Consider the following 20975-nt stretch of genomic DNA (forward strand, 5'->3'; position numbering starts at 1 on the left):
ATGAATAAAATTGAATAAAAGGTAGCATGTGATAAATGTGATGACAGGATTTTAAATAAAGTGCTCTGTAAGCATTAAAAAAGAAAGTTTTGTATAACTGGAAAGAATTTAAGACATCCTTAAAGCTAGATAGAGTTTTGGTAGATGAAGTTGGTGGAATAAAGACATTCCTGATTTGAGAAAGAAAATGAATAAGGGAGGAAATAAAAGGGAACACTTGCCATGTACAGCCAAAGGAATGAGGTGCAGAAGGATGGATGAGGGGTAAGGGGAGACAGCTTTTGGAAGCAAAAGAAACAGACTGCAGTCCTAAACATCATGAAACAAGTTTTAATTAAAAAATTCTTCAGGCAAAGGACTTGAATAGACATTTCTCCAAAGAGGATATACAAATGACCAAGAAGCATGTGAAAAAATGCTCAACATTACTAATAATCAGAGAGATGCAAATCAAAACCACAACAACACATAACCTCACATCTGTTAGAACGACTATCATCAAATAGACAACTGATAACCAACAAGTGTTGGTTAGGATGTGGAGAAAGAGAATCCCTGTGTATTGTTGGAGGGAATGTAAATGGGTATAGCCACCATGGAAAATAGAATGGAAGTTTCTCAAAAATTAAAAACAGAACTACCATATGAACCAACAATTTCATTCCTGGGTATATATCCGAAATAATTGAAAGCAGGGTCTTGAAATATTTGCACACCCATGTTCATAGCAGCACTATACACAATATCCAAGAGGAATAAGCAACCTATTCTTTCAACGGATGAAAACATAAACAAAAGGTGGTAATACATACAATGGAATATTATTCAGCCTTCAAAAGGAAGGAAATCTTTTCACAAGCCACAATATGGATTAAACTTGAGGACGTTATGCTAAATGAAATGAGCCAGTTAAAAAAAGACAAATTCTGTATGATTCTACTTAGATGATGTATCTAACATTGGCAAATTCATGAAAGTAGAATGATGGTTACCAGGGGCTGGGAGGAGGGGGAAAGGGGAGTTATTGATAAAGTTTCAGATTTGTAAGATAAAAAAATCCTAGAAATCTGTTTCACAACAATGTGAATGTAGTTAACTCTACTGAAAAATACACTTGAAAATGGTTAAGATGGTAAAGTTTATGTTTTTTATCACAATAAAAAAATTATTCAGTTACTTTAGTTCTCAAGATCGTTATGCTGCTTTTGTATTAAACTATTAAACTTCTAAGGGGTGTGTGTGTGTGTGTGTGTGTGTGTGTGTGTGTGTGTGTGTGTGTGTTAGGTTGCAGGAAAATATATGTATCTGTTTGGATCTATATTAACCTCATTTATCTAAACCCCACTTACATGGATCTTGGAAACTTTTCCCATATTGAGCAACAAGCTGTCCTAAACAAGGGGACTTTGATTATTGTTTCAACCATTTTTTATTACTCTTGAATTATCAATATCTGTGTTGCAAAAGTTCCCATTACATTAGTTTCCCAATAAAATGTCATCTGATTATAGGACTTCTTTTACCTCACCCTTTGTGAGTTCTGACACGTTTCTAGTGTAAACTTGTCTAACTTTATACATCTGCATAATGTCTAGACCCAATACTTTTTAAGTATTAAGTTTAATATATTCAATATGTAAAAATTAAATAATATATTTGATATATAAAGTTGTCTCCTCTTTTATACAGATCAAGCTGTAATTAAATGATAGAGCCAAGAGAATATCATTCAGTGTTTAATATTTCATTGCCTCATTGATGCCTTATCTATTTTATAGGCATTAAATTACATAAAAATACATAAGGTGAATACTTAATCACCATATCACCTACATTAGAACACAAGTACAGAGATAAAGCATATAGTTTTAAATATGCTTAACTCTGGAACCCTTGTCTATTTACTTTTATAATTATTGGGGATTTTTTTTGGTTGTTTTTGTTTTGCTTTGTGTTTTGCTTTTTAGAACTTTTCTGCTATAGTTATCTTCATTTTGTGTTAACACGAGAGAGATGCTTTTCATTGTACAAAACTGGCTCACTTTACATGATCTGAACTTGAGAAGCTCATATTTCTCAGGTTTCAAGACAACATGCTAAATGTATGGGAGCACCTACTGGTGAAGGATGATATAGTCCTACAGACTGGTTTTATTGGACCTTGTAATTTAGACCAAGTTGGAGGGCATGAGGCTTATGAAGCCCTTAAGTGTATAATCAAGGGAATTCTGCTGCCAAAAAATGCTTATTGCTTAAATATTGCAAGAGAGTGGTCTTAGGCAGGAAATATAAGAACTGAGAAGACACTATAAAACAAATATACCATTTAGATGGGACCACAATATCTAACAGGAATAAAATTGTTTAGTATTGAGGTACTAAAATGTTTCATGAGGGCTGAGAAAAGGTTTGTCTCCTTCACTTCTGAATCCCTAGCATGGTAACTGGTACCTTGAATGTGTCAATAAATATTTACTGAATTAATAAATGTTAACCGATTTGGAATTTCTTCCTCAAAATATCTGAAAATTTGCCTTCTGTTCTCCTTCTCCCATAGGACCATATCCATCGTTTATAATAAAAACAAGGAAAAATATAATTTGTGTGACAAATTTCCTTTTTAGATGAAAAAAAAAAGCTTCTTTTTGGTTAACCAGAAACCCTGAGACAGTTAAAAAATATACTACAACTTTAGAGTTAAAAACTGTAATAATGAAAAATGACCTAAACGAATTAAAAGGAAGGTGATGGGGAGTTGCAAAGGCTTTGTAATCAAATATTTCTAGGTTCAAATTTCAGCTCTATAGCTTAGTAGCTGCATTAGGTTGGATGAATTGCTTAACTTCTCTGTTCTCACTTTCCTTTTTTATTAGAGTTTTGTGAAGATTTAATGAGTCAATGTATATGCAATGCTTTGTGCCTACTTGGTAAATAATAAATAGCAGCTATTGAATTTTTCTCCGAATGAAGGTACTCATTTTCCTAATTTTCAGGGGACCATATGCTTCTTGGGAGAGGGACCATATTTTATTCATTTCTAGAACATAGCACAGTGTCTGGCATAAGTTGGTACTTAATAAATAAATGTGTTGAATTAATAAAGAAAATAAATATTTAAACAACTATTTGGTGACTACTGTGCACAGTACTTGACAAAATTGTGCATCATACAACTTGCAACTGAGGTGTATGTAGACACCCAACAGAATCATTTAAAATATAGAAATAGGATATTTTCTATCACTGGAATAATCTGTAATTGCTTTGATTAATCAAGTTTTTTTCATGATGATTTAGGAATTCACAAGTAATGCTGAGCTCAAATAACTGCATACTGGATGGAGACTATATTATAATGTATTCACACCATAACCACATTGTAGCTTAGCCACATAGTGATTTTTACCATTAAGGGCATTTTTCTCATTTGCTTTCATTAATACAACTACTACTCAACCCCTGCTTATAAGTATAGATAATTGGTTTTGAAAATTTCACAATAAAAACTGTAAAGCCGTTTTGTACTTGGTAATCAGGAAAGGTACCAGCAATGAAGAAGGGATGCTTTTAATAAAAATATTTTATACATCCACCTGAAAGTGCTCATGTGGCAAACATTACAACTCTTAATCATACCTAAATGTAAATCATCAGACCTGTAAATACTCTGGGTTATGTGAAACTACTTTACACTTCTAAATGAAAATAATTTTGCCCATAAAGTAGTTATATCAAAGACATCTCTTTTAATCGATGGTTTAATAACCATTACCATTTTATGCATATCTCAGAAGTGTGTAACATTCTCTGGATCGGTGTTCCAATGTGTAACAAATTTTTCTAGGCTTATGGAATCAAAAAACTATTCCAAACAGGTTTTAATAAGCTAAAACTACTGCCAAATATGAAATTATATTTGGAAGCAAAGTCTCAAAAAAAACTATCATGTTCATTTATACCTTTACTGGAAGAACAAAATTTGACACAAAAACTAAATTACTATCAAGGGAAAACCATTCCCATTGGAAACAAATGTAAACTCGGGTTGAATTTCAAGATATATCATTCTCCTTGAGATTAATGGAGAAAGATTTTTACACATTATCTTGTCGACGAGAATGCACACTATTTTAGACTCATGCTTGGCATAACATTACATGCTGTAGAAATGTAACACAACATTTTCATAGAATGCAACTTATTTTCCAAGTTTATAAGTTAACCAAAAAAAGCACATTTAAAAATCAAGCTCTATAAACTTACAGCTCTTTTTGACCAAAACAAAACAAACGGAAGTCAAAATAATTGGGGAAAATAGATAACATGGTAAAACTTGTTTGAAAATTGAAATATTCTCTCTTTTTCCTTTCCTCATCTATATTCAAAGATGGCTACTTCATTTCTCACTCTTGTCACATTTTTCACAAAATATAAGAATAGTAAAATATGGTATACTCATTGGACCATTTTGTAAACAGTTAAATGAAACATAAATACAAGTTCAAATTAAAGATTTTTTTCCCCTGCAAGTTAGAGGATATTGGTCATGGAAGAAAATTCAGAAAAAAAACCAGGCACAAAAAAGCGCATGCAAAACACGTTTCTCTCGGGCTTCCCTGGTGGCGCAGTGGTTGAGTCTGCTTGCCGATGCAGGGGACATGGGTTCGTGCCCTGGTCTGGGAAGATCCCACATGCCGCGGAGCGGCTGGGCCCGTGAGCCATGGCCGCTGAGCCTGCGCGTCCGGAGCCTGTGCTCCGCAATTGGAGAGGCCTCAATAGTGAGAGGCCCCCGTACCGCAAAAAAAAAAAAAAAACAAAAAAAAAGAAACATGTTTCTCTTAGAACTTTAACATTTAAACTGCAGTGTGTATAGCTTTTAATAAAGAATTTTAAACATCCTTGAATCCTGTACATTATAAATAATGAGTTCTTTACTTCAGTCAGTTGGTAGGGTATATTAAATAAGGGCTAATTAAAAATCTAATATTTGTTTTGGCATTCTTTTCAAAGTTTCAAAACACAATGTATTGGTTCCTAAAAGCTTTATTTTTCAAATTAAGAAAATTAAGGCATAAAAATTATGTACATGTTTCAAATGAGGACTTTTCATTTTCTTCTTATATCTTTAAAAATTAACTTAAGCTATTTGCCCCAGAATTTTCCCTACAGCCGTATAAACTGAATAACTGCTAATATAGAACTTAGATTAATGAATAATTTTTATCAAGTTTAATTTTTCGTTCCATGCTTTTTTTTTAAACCTTTGATGTCTGCCTCACTTTTCTAATAGGAAGTAGTAGTAACTGACAAATGAATAAATGAACAGCTAATGATACTAACAGAAAAACTTAGATGTACTGGTTTTGATTTTACATTACATTCCTTCACATAAGGTGGTTACATTTATTGATAATAAAAATGTCTTAGCATGGAAGAATTGAAAATATGAAAATGTCATGATTCTATTACATGTTCTATTACAAGCATCATGAATGACATACAGGTACTCTACCAGCTGAAAAAGTCTGAGAATCACTGACTTAGCATCTATTATGGCTGTGTCTAAATATGCAAATAAAATCCTAAACCACTAATAACAGCATTTCCATTTTCTCTGGCCTATAAACATGGTGGCATATGCAGTAGGAGATTAAAATGGTAGTCCTGGCTCTCATACTTCCAACTCCAAGGCAATCGAATATATAAGATTTATTTCATATGACTATTCCATACAGATTCTTTCTCATTATGTTCAATAAATATTAAATTGATTTATAACACAATTCCCCTTCTGAATGCTGACTGTAGGGGTACATTAATATTGCGTATGAGTGCATAGGTGCTGAAAGATTTGCTAACTTTCCTGCCCTATTTTATTATTATTTTTTTGCGGTACACGGGCCTCTCACTGTTGTGGCCTCTCCCGTTTTGGAGCACAGGCTCCGGACGCGCAGGCCCAGCGGCCATGGCTCACGGGCCCAGCCGCTCTGTGGCATGTGGGATCCTCCCGGACCGGGGCACGAACCCGTGTCCCCTGCATCGGCAGGCGGACTCCCAACCACTGCGCCACCAGGGAAGCCCTCCTGACCTATTTTAAACCACAGATCAATAATCTTTCCATTTTGTACTTAAATTTCCATACCTTGTAAACAATAATCAAATAACAATAACACTAACATTACTAAATTTATTCTCTTTTCAACATCTCATCTAACTTTTATTGCTATTATAGCCCAGTTGAATTTCAAGGATAATACTGAAAATAGCACTGAACCAGGGAAACAGGGGAAATTCATTTGACCCCTGGATCTGCCCCTAAATAAACTACATGATTAGAGCAAATCTGAGTGTCAATTTTCTCAAAAGCAAACTAGGAAAAATACTATTTGCCTCAAAAGTTTGCCACAGTATTAAAATTAATTGATGTAAGTGAGGATTGTAAATTATAAAGTACTATTCCAATGTATGTTATTACTACTATGATTTTGAAAATCCCTCTATTCTATTATAGCACTGCTATTTTCAAAATGTGGTGGACTCCTCCTTTGGGGACAAAAACAAGCTAAGTATTTCTGGACAGAATTTGCAATATATAATCCTTCCAAGTAAAGTAACAGGCTGAGACAAACATTGTTTGGATACTCCTTTTCTGTATTGGCAATTCTCTTTTCAAAATGAAAGTTTATTAACAAATATGTAAGATTCTCATTAAAATGAATTTATGTGCCCATGAGATGCTCAAAATCTAAAATTAAAAATAGGATATTTTATACATATAAAAGAAGTATAGCCATGCTTCTTTCTTTCAACCACTGCCATTAAAAGAATTTCTTTCGTATTGAAATTATTTATCAAACTGTTAGAGGTTTTGTACACAGGTTTAGTTGACCACTAGCAATAAAGGAACATGAATTCTAGCTGTTAAATCTAAAAACCATAAATGGATAGAAATGTTACTCAAACTTCTAACTTTATCACCTTGTTTCAACCCAAACACTGCTCTTAAGTTGTCCATTCTCAAGATATGTCCCATGTTTGTTAAGAATTTCAGACACAACACATACACATTAGCAAATCTAGTATCCATTATGAAGTTACCTAGAAAATCCTGTTTTACATGTGAATTAGGCTTTCACTAGGAATTAGTATAAGCCATAATGACGAATCTTACATAATGCATTCGTTTATTTTCTTCTGAAAAGTCAGATCTTATATTTCCTTGATGCTAAAATCTTATAAAACATTTCTTGCTGTCTTTTTTTCCTCTGTGCTTAGCTTAACACAATGCATGCCCTATAAATGTCTCTGAGCCTTTAACTAAAAATTAACTTTTAAAACATGTCAAAATAAATTAGGAGGTCTCATCTTCATTTTTTATTGTTTTCAGCACCGAGTCTTCTCCCAAAATTTTACATAGTTCATTGAGTCTCTGCTGCATTTTGGGAATTCCAGCTAGCTGAGATTCTAGCTTTTGTTTTTCTTCACTTAGTGTTAAACGAATAGCAGTGTCCAATTGTTCAAAGCGCCAACCTCCTTCACCATCAAACTGTAATAAATGAGTGTGGTATTTCCTGCATAATCAAAATGAAATAATATTATTAGCAATAATTACAAAAAGCCATTTTAGTTATAGATTTATCATTCTAATTGATATCCAAAGGCAAATTTTAAGTAAGGTGCCTATTTTACATTTGATTTTCAAGAATCCCTCAAGAGGTAAAATATTGTGAATTTTTTTACTCCAAAAGTCATTAGTCTAGCCTCTAGGAAGTTCTATTGCTTGTATTAAATTTATTTTATATTGTGAATATACATGAATTGCAAAGGAAGACATACTGTTGCATTTATTTATATTCATAACCCAGTATGAATAAATATCAAAGCACACTTAGAATGGGAATAAGGAAAGGAAGCAGAGGGAAGAAAGTAAAAATTTAAAAGGCTATTAAAAAAATAACTAAGAAAAATAAAGGAAATACAATACCAATTCATTAGTACACTATCCTTTGGGAATGAGTTAGTCAACATAAATAAAAATTTCTCAAAAATTAAAGTTTTAAAACATTAAAAAGAATGAACTGATAGAAATCTTCAGCTATCAATACTTCCATGCTTTCATATAATTTAATCTCTTTTCTCATGGCTCAAGTTCATAATTAGGAACTTCAGAGAGGTATAGAGATGACTTTATTGATGAGACAGAAGGCAGTTCACCTTCTCCTAAATGAAGGCTAAGGTCACCAATCTCTGGGAATTGTGGGGTGTGTGTAAAAAGGGTAATCTGGCAGAGCTGTCCTTGCATGGCTGAGCCACTGCATTTTGTCACTATGCTGAAGAGGCACATGTTCTTATGTGTCCTCAGTTTTTTCTCTTACAGTTTTTCTCACTTCTTGCCCTCTTTTAAGCTCTCATCAGTCATTATTTACTATGATCAGTGGGAGTATATCAAATAGCTTTTACCTCCATTTTTAAACTGAGATATGATTCATATACCATAAATTCATCCTTTTAAAATGTAAAATTCAATGATTTTTGGTATGTTTACAAGCTCATGCAACCATCAGCACTATCCAATTCCAGAATAGTTTCTTCACCCCAGAAAGAAAGCTCATACACATTAGCAGTCCCTCCCAATTTCTCCTTCTGCTCATCCCCTGCCAACCACCAATCTCCTTTATGTCTCTATGGATTTTTCTGTTCTGGACATTTCATATATATGGACTCATACAAAATGTGGCTTTTTGTGACTGACTTCTTCTACCCAACAAAATGATTTCAAAGTTCATCTAGTTGTAGTCTTAGTACTTCATTCATTTTTATGGCTGAATAATATTCCATTGTATACACATTTTATCCATTCACCAATTGATAGAAATTTGGGTTTCATCCCATTTTGTCTGGGTGGTTTCAACATGCTGTAAGATGGGGAAGCTAAACTAAGTTAAACTATGTCTAAAAGAGTAAATATCACTCTCAAGCTGAAGGCTGAAGTTCATATGTTTGATAACATATGACAGAGATTAATCTTTTCCATATGCTTTTGAGTAATTATCTTTAGGGTTTTAAGTTTTCCAAAAATTTGACCTCACAATGGGTGGGACCTGACAAAAATTAAATTGAAAACAATGTATTCCTAAATCAAGGGAAAAAATTTAAATGTGACAAAAGTGCTATTAAAATATGAGAGCTAAAACAAAAGTAATGGAAAAACAAAAGAAGGATGGTGATATAAGAGAAATAATAGTAAAAAAATCATTTTGTTTATTACATTCTCAACTTCTCTTGGGCTTTCCTAACCTTTGATCTACAACCAGGAGCAATTTTAAAACACAGTAGTTCAGATCTTGAGCAACTTCCATCTTCAATTTATATTGGAGGTTTGGCTCATCACTCTGGTCCTACAACATTATTTGGTTTTTACATGGGGGAAGAAACTGTATAGGTGTTTCATGACCTGATATTCAAAGGTGTGTTCTATATCATGGGCTAAAATAATATTTCAGAGTTTATCTTAGTCAGAGGAATTTAAAAGAAACTACTATTTTAACAGAGCCTCATTGGAAATAATCTGCAGACATTCTACACAAATAAGGTAAACCACTGGATAGTGATAATTATAAAACTGTAATTCTATTCAAGAATCAGATAATTTAATAAACTTCTATAATTTTTGACCTCTTCTGATACTGGTATTGATTTTCATCTTTACAATCAACAATTACCCATTTGTTGTTATGGAGGAAAATATAATATATATTTTTCCTTTTCTGAAATCTTTTCAGGTAAAATAAGAATTTCACGTAGGAAGAAAGGATAATCAGAAATAATAGGTTTTTACAACGTAAAATGACTAAACTAGTTCATAAAGCAGAACTAATGCGCTTTTCAGTTTACGGGGAAATATACTATGGGTAGCTGCAATTAAAAACATGTTTTTCTTGTTAGAAAGTATAAAATTGATTTTATTATTTGTTTAAAATATTGTCCACTACCTACCTATTTGAATGGACAAAATCCAGAATACTGACAACACCAAATGTAAAGATGTGGACCCATAGGAACTCTCTTTCATTGCTGGTGGTAATGAAAAATGGTAGAGCTACTTTGGAAGAGAGTTTTGCAGTTTCTTACAAAACTAAACATACTCTTAACAGTATGATCCAGTAACTGAACGCCTTGATATTTACCCAAAGGACTTGAGAGAACTCATGTCCACACAAAAACCTGCATATGAATGTTTATAACAGCTTTATTCATAATTGCTAAAACTTGGAGGCAACCAAATGTCCTTCAGTAGGTGAATGGATAAACAAACTGTGACATCAAAACAGTGGAATATCATTCAGCACTAAAAAGAAATGAGCTAGCAAGCCATGAAAAGACATGGAGGAAAATTAAATGATTATCATCACCAAGTTAAAGAAACCAATTTGAAATGGCCACATACTGTATGGTTCCAGGTATATGACATTCTGGAAAAGGAAAAATTGTGGAAACATTAAAGATGAGTGGTTTCTAGGTGTTGCGGAGGGAGGGATAAATAAGCAGAGCACAGAGGATTTTTAGAGCAGTGAAAATATTCTATATAATACTATAATGATAGATACATGTAATTATAAATTTGTCCAAACCCACAGACTGCACAACACTAAGTGAACCCTAATGTAAATTATGGACTTTGGATGATAATGATGTGTCAGTATAGGTTCATCAATTGTAACAATTATACCACTCTGGTGGGGGATGTTGATAATGGGGGAGGCTATGCATGTTTGGGCAGAGAGTATAAGGCATATTTCTGTTCCTTTCAATTTTTTTGTGAACCTAAAACTAAAAAAAAGTCTTAAAAACAACAATACCAACAACAACAACAAAAACTTGTTTGTTCTTAAATTAAGAAAAAAATGGCTGAATATGCTTCCAATGCCTCTTTAGGCTACTTGAATAGGAACTAAATGACAGGAAGGCATAATAAACCCATTGATAAACGTCAGAAAAACACCAAGACTAAGAGCCAGAAAGGACTCAAGAGTTCATCTGGCCTGGTTCCACAGGCATATGTCATGACTGTCTTAAACCAGTTCCTGTTGGTTTTATCCAAGGGGAAATCAGAGCAATCACACTCATTGACATGGACTCTACCTCATCCTGGACTAGATCCAGACTGCCTCTGGGGAGACTGGCAAATCAGGGTCCTATCACTCCAGATGCTAATTAATTCTTTAACAACAGAGAGACAAACTACAAAATTCTGTAGAAAGGGTCACTTCATGAAATCCTCTATTTTCAGGTAAACTATCTGAGGAAAGAAAAATATGAAAAATATGAATGTTTAAATAAAGTGTGAAATAGATTATTATCTTCTCTATAGAAGTAGAATTCAGTCAAAGAAGGTTGAACAATTAAAGCCTGATCTGCATGGAATGCTCAGCTTACTCACAATTTTAAAGTAAACATTTCTATAAGGTAGAGGGTCTGGAAAGGCTTCAAAGACCCAAAGGCTTTAACTCAAATAAAGCTTGCTACTTAGTCTAGGTTTGAAGTCGTGTATATAATGACAGATTTGGCATAAATGTGATCAGCCACATGCCAAAGAATGCTCCAGTCAGAGAGAGAGGAAGAATCCTTCCTGTCCCTTGGGAAATAGGAGGCCAAAGCATATAGAGTCCATTATATCGTTACTAACTTGTCAAAGGAAAAGATTTTGATTTATGAAATAGAAATGCGAATGTAGAGATAGAACTCAGTGTGAATGAAAAAGTGTTTTTATGATTTATGCATGAGATACATTTTGAGTTCCTTAAATACGTAGAGCAATATAGTAGAGTATAGGGAGTATGATCACAGTAAATTACTTTTCTCATTTTTCTAGCTCTCAGTTTCTTCATCTGTATAATGGGAATAATTAGACTACCTGTACTCTATAGTGTTGTTATTAGGCTTAAATAAAATGAGCCTGGAATAGAATAGGCGCTGAATCGGCATTAGCAACTATTATTATGATGATGAATCAATAAAAAAGTAGGGGAATGATAAAAATGGTATCATAATTTTTTAAAAAGGAAAAATACCATTAGGTTTTTTTTTCTCCTGCCCATTTTTGGATTGGGTTGTTTGTTTTTTTTAATATTGAGCTGCATGAGCTGTTTATATATTTGGAGATTAATCCTTTGTCCATTGATTCGTTTGCAAATTTTTTCTCCCATTTTCAGGGTTGTCTTTTTGTCTTGTTTGTAGTGTCCTTTGGTTTACAAAAACTTTTAAGTTTCATTAGGTTCCCATTTGTTAATTTTTCTTTTTATTTCCATTACTCTAAGAGGTGGATCAAAAAAGAACTTGCTGTGATTTATGTCAAACAGTGTTCTTCCTATGTTTTCCTCTAAGAGTTTTACAGTGTCCGGTCTTACATTTAGGTCTCTAATCCATTTTGAGTTTATTTTTGTGTATGGTGTTAGGGAGTGTTCTAATTTCATTCTTTTACATGTAGCTGTCCAGTTTTCCCAGCACCACTTATTAAAGAGACAGTCTTTTCTCCATTGTATATCCTTGCCTCCTTTGCCATAGATTAGTTGACCATAGGTGGGTGGGTTTATTTCTGGGCTTTTTATCCTGTTCTATTGATCTATATTTCTGTTTTTCTGCCAGTACCATATTGTCTTGATTATTGTAGCTTTGAGGTATAACCTGAAGTCAGTGAGTCTGATTCCTACAGCTCTGTTTTTGACCCTCAAGACCGTTTTGGCTATTCCAGGTCTTTTGTGTCTCCATACAAATTTTAAGGTTTTTTTGTTCTAGTTCTGTTAAAAATGCCATTGTTAATTTGATAGGGATTGCATTGAATCTGTAGATTGCTATGGGTAGTAGAGTCATTTTCACAATATTGATTCTTCCACTCCAAGAACATGGTATATCTCTCCATCTGTTTGTATCATCTTTAATTTCTTTACTCAGTGTCTTATAGTTTTCTGCATACAGGTCTTTTGTCTCCCTAGGTAGGTTTATTCTTAGGTCTTTTATTCTTTTTGTTACAATGGTAAATGGGAGTGTTTCCTTAATTTCTCTTTCAGATTTTTCATCATTAGTGTATAGGAATGCAAGTGATTTCTGGGCATTAATTTTGTATCCTGCTACTTTACCAAATTCATTGATTAGCTCTAGTAATTTTCTGGTGGCATCTTTAGGATTCTCTATATATAGTATCATGTCATCTGCAAACAGTGACAGTTTTACTTCTTCTTTTCCAATTTGTATTCCTTTTATTTCTTTTTCTTCTCTGATTGCTGTGGCTAGGACTTCCAAAACTATTTTGAAAAGTACTGGTGAGAGTGGACATTCTTGTCTTGTTCCTGATCTTAGAGGAAATGTTTTCAATTTTTCACCATTGAGAATGATGTTTGCTGTGGGTTTGTCATATATGGCCTTTATTATGTTGAGGTAGGTTCCCTCTAGGCCCACTTTCTGGAGAGTTTTTATAATAAATGGGTGTTGAATTTTGTCAAAAGCTTTTTCTGCATCTATTGAGATAATTATATTGTTTTTCTTCTTCAATTTGTTAATATAGTGTATCACATTGATTGATTTGTGTATATTGAAGAATCCTTGCATCCCTGCTCATGGTGTATGATACTTTTAATGTGCTGTTGGATTCTGTTTGCTAGTATTTTGTTGAGGATTTTTGCATCTACATTCATCAGTGATATTGGTCTGTAATTTTCTTTTTTTGTAGTATCTTTATCTGGTTTTAGTATCAGGGTGATGGTGGCCTCATAGAATGAGTTTGGGAGTGTTCCTTCCTCTGCAATTTTTTGGAAGAGTTTGAGAAGGATGGGTGTTAGCTCTTCTCTAAATGTTTGATAGAATTCACCTGTGACACCATCTGGTACTGGGCTTTTGTTTTTTGGAAGATTTTTAACCACAGTCTTAATTTCAGTGCTTGTGATCGGTCTGTTCATATTTTCTATTTCTTCCTTGTTCAGTCTTGGAAGGTTATACCTTTCTAAGGATTTGTCCATTTCTTCAAGGTTGCCCATTTTATTGGCATAGAGTTGCTTGTAGTAGTCTCTTGGGATGCTTTGTATTTCTGCAGTGTCAGTTGTAACTTCTCCTTTTTCATTTCTAATTTTATTGATTTGAGTCCTCTCCCTCCTTTTCTTGATGAGTCTGGCTAATGGTTTATCAATTTTGTTTATCTTCTCAAAGAACTAGTTTTTAGTTTTATTGATTTTTGCTACTGCCTTTTGTTTCTATTTCATTGATTTCTGCTCTGATCTTTATGATTTCTTTCCTTCTACTAACTTTGGGGGTTTTTTTGTTCTTCTTTCTCTAGTTGCTTTAGGTGTAAGGTTAGGTTGTTTATTTGAGATGTTTGTTGTTTCTTGAGGTAGGATTGTATTGCTATAAACTTCCGTCTTAGAACTGCTTTTGCTGCATCCCATAGGTTTTGGATCGTCATGTTTTTATTGTCATTTCGCTCTAGGTATTTTATGATTTCCTCTTTGATTTCTTCAGTGATCTCTTGGTTATTTAGTAACGTATTGTTTAGCCTCCATGTGTTTGTGTTTCTTACTTTTTTTTCCCTGTAATTGATTTCTAATCTCATACAATTGTGGTCAGAAAAGATGCGTGATATGATTTCAATTTTCTTAAATTTACTGAGGCTTGATTTGTGACCCAAGATGTGATCTATTCTGGAGAATGTTCCATGTGCACTTGAGAAGAAAGTGTAATCTGCTGTTTTTGGATGGAATGTCCTATAAATATCAATTAAATCTATCTGGTGTATTGTGTCATATAAAGCTTCTGTTTCCTTATTTATTTTCATTTTGGATAATCTATCCATTAGTGTAAGTGAGGTGTTAAAGTCCCTCACTATTATTGTGTTACTGTCCATTTCCTCTTTTAGAGCTGTTAGCATTTGCCTTATATATTGAGGTGCTCCTATGTTGGGTGCATATATATTTATAATTGTTATATCTTCTTCTTGGATTGATCCCTTGATAATTATGTAGTGTCCTTCCTTGTGTCTTGTAACATTCTTTATTTTAAAGTCTATTTTATCTGATATGAGTATAGCTAGTCCAGCTTTCTTTTGATTTCCATTTGCATGGAATATCTTTTTCCATCCCCTCACTTTCAGTCTGTACATGTCCCTCAGTCTGAAGTGGGTCTCTTGTAGACAGCATATATATGGGTCTTGTTTTTGTATCCATTCAGCGAGCCTGTGTCTTTTGGTTGGAACATTTAATTCATTCATGTTTAAGGTAATTATTGATATATAAGTTCCTATTACCATTTTCTTAATTGTTTTTGGTTGTTTTTGTAGGTCCTTTTCTTTTCTTGTGTTTCCCACTTAGAGTAGTTCCTTTAGCATTTGTTTTAGAGCTGGTTTGGTGGTGTTGAATTCTCTTAGCTTTTGCTTGTCTGTAAAGCTTTTGATTTCTCCATCGAATCTGAATGAGATCCTTGCTGGGTAGAGTAATCTTGGTTGTAGGTTATTCCCTTTCATCACTTTAAATATGTCATGCCACTCCCTTCTGGCTTGTAGAGTTTCTGTTGAGAAATCAGCTGTTAACCTTATGGGAGTTCCCATGTATGTTATTTGTCATTTTTCCCTTGCTGCTTTCAATACTTTTTCTTTGTCTTTAATTTTTGCCAATTTGATTACTATGTGTCTTGGAGTCTTTCTCATTGGGTTTATCCTGTATGGGACTCTCTGCACTTCCTGGACTTGGGTGGCTATTTCCTTTCCCATGTTATAGAAGTTTTCAACTATAATCTCTTCAAATATTTTCTTGGGTCCTTTCACTCTCTCTTCTCCTACTGGGACCCCTATAATGCGAATATTTTTGCATTTAATGTTGTCCCAGAGGTCTCTTAGGCTGTCTTCATTTCTTTTCATTCTTTTTTCTTTATTCTGTTCTGCAGCAGTGAATTCCACCATTCTGTCTTCCAGGTCACTTATCTGTTCTTCTGCCTCAGTTATTCTGCTATTGATTCCTTCTAGTGTATTTTTCATTTCAGTTATTGTACTGTTCATCTCTGTTTGTTTGTTCTTTAATTCTTCTAGGTCTTTGTTAAACATTTCTTGCATCTTCTCAATCTTTGCCTTCATTCTTTTTCTGAGGTCCTGGATCATCTTCACTATCATTATTCTGAATTCTTTTTCTGTAAGGTTGCCTATCTCCACTTCATTTAGTTGTTTTTCTGGGGTTTTATCTTGTTCCTTCATCTGGTACATAGCCCTCTGCTTTTTCATCTTGTCTATCTGTCCGTGAACATGGTTTTTGTTTCACAGGCTGCAGGATTATAGTTCTTCTTGCTTCTGCTGTCTGCCCTCTGGTGGATGAGGCTATCTAAGAGGCTTGTGCAAGTTTCCTGATGGGAGGGCCCATTAGTTTTATGAAATATTATTTATAAAACATTTTTGTTCATTTTTCCTTAAAACAAAGCAAAAACAACCATGCTTTATTTTCCTGTGCTTTCTCCAACTTAATCATTTGGAGGGATATCAAGTTGTGGTATTTCTTTTTCCTGGATATTTAAAAAAGAACTAAAAAGATGATGTAAATTATGTAATATATTCTTTCCCAGTGTATGCTATGGAATAATGACTGTTTCAGTTTTAAAAAATCAGTGGATTTTTCTACTTCCTTGCAGAATTATTGGAATGTGATGATAATTTTCAAAACATTTATTGTTATAATGTTAGGTTTGGTGTACCTTTTGTTCTTCCATTACTTTTATTTTAGCTCTCATATTTTAATAGCAGTATTTTCACATTTCAATTTTTCCCTTGACATAGAAATACATTGTTTTCAATTTAATTTTGGTAAGGTCCCACCCATTGGGCAGTCAAATTTTTGGAAATCTTAAAAGCCTAAACATAGTTACTCAGAAGTATACAGAAAAGATCACTAATCTCTGTCATATGTTATCAAATACATAAACTTCATCCTTTAGCTTGAGATTGATTTTACTCTTTTAGACATAGTTTAACGTTAAGAGAAATACAGGCAGAAAATAACTGAAATGTCTTATGCTCTATAGTAAAAACTTTGGCAAAGTTATTCTTTCAGAAATATAAAGAAAAATCATCTATCCTAAATGACCATTGGAAACACTTACCAAAGAGAAGGCCTGTGTGTTATAGAAAGTAAGGAAATTCCAGCCCCTTTCGCAGCCTGAAATATCTTTCCTTCAACATCAATGCTGACAGCGCTGGTGCATTCATCCAGCAATGCATATTTTGGTCTTAAAAATAAGCACAAATACATTAAAAATTTTCATTTTGAATTATAAATCTTTCTTTGGGCAATATGAGCTGCAAGGTTAACAATTTTAAAGGAGCAAAAGAGAAAAATGACAATATTAATGGTGATAAATAATAAAGCAAAAAAGAAGTCATTACCCCTCTTCAGACTAGAATTTCATATTTTCTTAGATTTTACTTTTTTAATTAATTTTTATTGGAGTATAGTTGCTTTACAATGTTGTGTTAGTTTCTACTGTACAGCAAAGTGAATCAGCCATATGTATACATATATCCCCTCTTTTTTGGCTCTCCTTCCGATTTAGGTCACTACAGAGCAATAAGCAGTTTCTAGAGCTATACAGTAGGTTCTCATTAGTTATCTATTTTATTATCAATAATGGATATATGTCAATTCCAATCTCCCAATTTATCCCATCCCCCTTTTCCCCCTTGGTGTCCATATATTTGTTCTCTACATCTCTTCTTAGATTTTAAAATAGATTTTTTGATACCTGCTCATAATACAATATGCTTTATTGCAGATGGGTGAATCGTGAATATGAGGCAGAGGAAAAATAAGACAGCTTACTGAATGCACTTTCCTGCAGCACGCAGGTTCATTCTTGGTGACAAGGTTCTGACTAATTAACACAGAAAATACATTACACATAGTAGCTAACTATCAAACAGGTCACAATCCTGTTGGCAAACATTTATTGAGAAGATAATTTTATCAACAATGTGAGTACCTACACAATTAATGGAATTTCATTGATCGAAGACCCTACAAAAGTAAGTATGCTTAATCTGACAAATTTAGAGTAGGTATTTAACCTAGTAACTTTGAGACCATTTTCTTAAGGAAAAAAATCAGTAAATATTTTTCTGATTATACTCAACAATTTTATTTCCTAGCTCAATTTTTACTCTGGAAATGATTGTTTACTACTATCAGAGGCACCTATTATTTGCCACCATTTCCTCCTGATAACTCTCTCCCTTTCATTTTCACCCCACAGCTCTTTATCTTTTTTTCCTTTTCTCTGTTTTCTTTCAAGCCTGTCCGGGCTTATTTGGTACTCAGTAGCATGACTTAGTTTTGTTAATGGGACCAAAGGTCAACTCATGCCTGTCATTTATTGTTTATTTCAGGGTTGAAAATCAGTACCAAGTATTTACCAGGACAACTTCCTCTGAAGAAATTCTGATATTTTAGAATAAATGCCAATGAAAGTCCAGGACCAGATGGCTTCACAGGAGAATTCTACCAAACATACAAAGAAGAACTTACACTGATCCATCCCAAACTCTTCCAAAAAGTTGAAGAGGAGAGGACACTCCCAAAGATATTCTAATGAAGCCACCATCACTGTGATACCAAAAGCAGACAAAGACACCACCAAAAAAGAAAATTACAGGCCAACAACTTTGGTGAATGTAGACACAAAAATTCTCAAAAAATTAGCAAACCTAATCCAACAACACATTAAAAAGTTCATACACCACAACCACGTGGGATTCATCCCAAGTTCACAAGGATGGTTCAACATAAGCAAATCAATCAATGAAATACACCACATCAGCAAAAGAAAAGATAAAACCACATGATCATCTTGAAAAATGCAGAAAAAGCATTTGACAAAATTCAACATCCATTCATGATAAAATCACCACCACTATTATTCAACATAATTTTGGAAGTACTGGCCACAGCAATCAGAGAAGAGAAAGAAATAAAAGGAATACAAATTGGAAAAGAAGTAAAACTGTCACTGTTTGCAGATGACATGATACTATACATAGAGAATCCTAAAGATGATACCAGAAAACTAGAAGGAGTAATCAGTAAATTTGGTAAAATAGCAGGATACAAATGAATGCACAGAAATCTCTTGCATTCCTATACACTAATGATGAAAAATCTGAAAGAGAAATTAAGGAAACACTCCCATCTACCACTGCAACAAAAAGAATAAAATACCTAGGAATAAACCTACCTAAGGAGATCAAAGACCTGTATGCAGAAAACTATAAGACACTGATGAAAGGAATTAAAGATGATACAAACAGATGGAGAGATATACCATGTTCTTGGATTGGAAGAATAAACATTGTGAAAATGACTATACTACCTAAACCAATCTAGAGATCCAAGGCAATCCCTATCGAACTACCAATGGCATTTTTCACAGAACTAGAACAAAAAATTTCACAATTTGTATGGAAACACAAAAGACACCAAATAGCCAAAGCAATCTTGAGAAAGAAAAACGAAGCTGGAGGAATGAGGCTCCCTGACTTCAGACTATACTACAAAGCTACAGTAATCCAAACAGTATGGTACTGGCACAAAACTAGAACTATAGATCAATGGAACAGGATAGAAAGACCAGAGATAAACCCATGCACATATGGTCAACTTATCTTTGATAAAGGAGGCAAGAATATAAAATGGAGAAAAGACAGCCTCTTCAATAAGTGGTGCTGGGAAAACTGGAAAGCCAAATGTAAAAGAATGAAATTAGAACACTCCCTAACACCATACACAAAAATAAAATCAAAATAGATTAAAGACCTAAATGTAAGGCCAGACACTATAAAACCCTGAGAGGAAAACATAGGCAGAACACTCTGCCATAAATCACAGCAAGATCCTTTTTGACTCACCACCTAGAGAAATGGAAATAAAAACAAAAATAAACAAATGGGACCTAATTAAACTTAAAAGCTGTTGCATAGCAAAGGAAACCATAAACATGACAAAAAGACAGCCCTCAGAATGGGAGATAATATTTGCAAATGAAGCAACTGACAAAGAATTAATCTCCAAAATATACAAGCAGCTAATATAGCTCAATATTGAAAAAAAAAACAACCCCATCCACAAATGGGCAGAAGACCTAAATAGACATTTCTCCAAAGAAGATATAAAGATTGCCAACAAACATATGAAAGAATGCTCACCATCACTAATCATTAGGGAAATGCAAAATCAAAATTACAATGATGTATCACCTTACACCAGTCAGAATGGTCATCATCAAAAAATCTACAAACAGTAAGCGCTGGAGAGGGTGTGTAGAAAAGGGAACCCTCTTGCATTGTTGGTGGGAATGTAAGTTGATACAGCCACTATGGAGAACAGTATGGAGTTCCTTAAAAAACTAAAAATAGAACTACCATACTACCCAGCAATCCCACTACTGGGCATACACCCTGAGAAATCCATAATTCAAAAAGAGTCATGTACCACAATGTTCATTGCAGCACTATTTAGAATAGCCACGACATGGAAGCAATCTAAGTGTCCATTGACAGATGAATGGTTAAAGAAGATGGGCACATATATACAATGGAATATTAGCCATAAAAAGAAATGAAATTGAGTTATATGTAGCAAGGTGGATGGACCTAGAGTCTGTCATACAGAGTGAAGTAAGTCAGAAAGAGAAAAACAAGTACCGTATGCTAACACATATATATGGAATCTGAAAAAAAAAAAAAAACGTTCTGAGAAACCTAAGGGCAGGACAGGAATAAAGATGCCAATGTAGAGAATGGACTTGAGTACACAGGGAAAGGGAAGGGTAAGCTGGGATGAAGTGCAAGAGTGGTATGGACATATATACACTACCAACTGTAAAAAAGATAGGTAGTGGGAAGCAGCCACATAGCACAGGGAGATCAGCTCAGTGCTTTGTGTCCACCTAGAGGGGTGGGATAA

General features: G+C 33.9%; 1 protein-coding gene across 5 annotated transcripts in view; it reads right to left on the reverse strand.

Annotated features, from left to right (window-relative positions):
• Positions 1-7351: 7351 nt before the first annotated feature.
• The window catches only part of ABCD2 (ATP binding cassette subfamily D member 2), a gene marked incomplete at both ends in the record, with an annotated part of 76189 nt that continues 62565 nt past the window's right edge, over positions 7352-20975 (reverse strand). For 4 of the 5 annotated variants that reach the window (XM_082850888.1, XM_082850885.1, XM_082850886.1 and 1 more), the window contains 2 exons: positions 7352-7571; positions 17125-17250. In XM_082850888.1, coding sequence (XP_082707014.1) covers positions 7352-7571; positions 17125-17250 — 346 coding nt within the window. The remainder of the gene's footprint in view (positions 7572-17124; positions 17251-20975) is intronic. The other variant, XM_082850887.1, reaches the window with a different exon arrangement.

The sequence above is a fragment of the Leucopleurus acutus genome (assembly GCF_964270905.1).
Source record: "Leucopleurus acutus genome assembly, chromosome: 11".
NCBI lineage: Eukaryota > Metazoa > Chordata > Mammalia > Artiodactyla > Delphinidae > Leucopleurus > Leucopleurus acutus.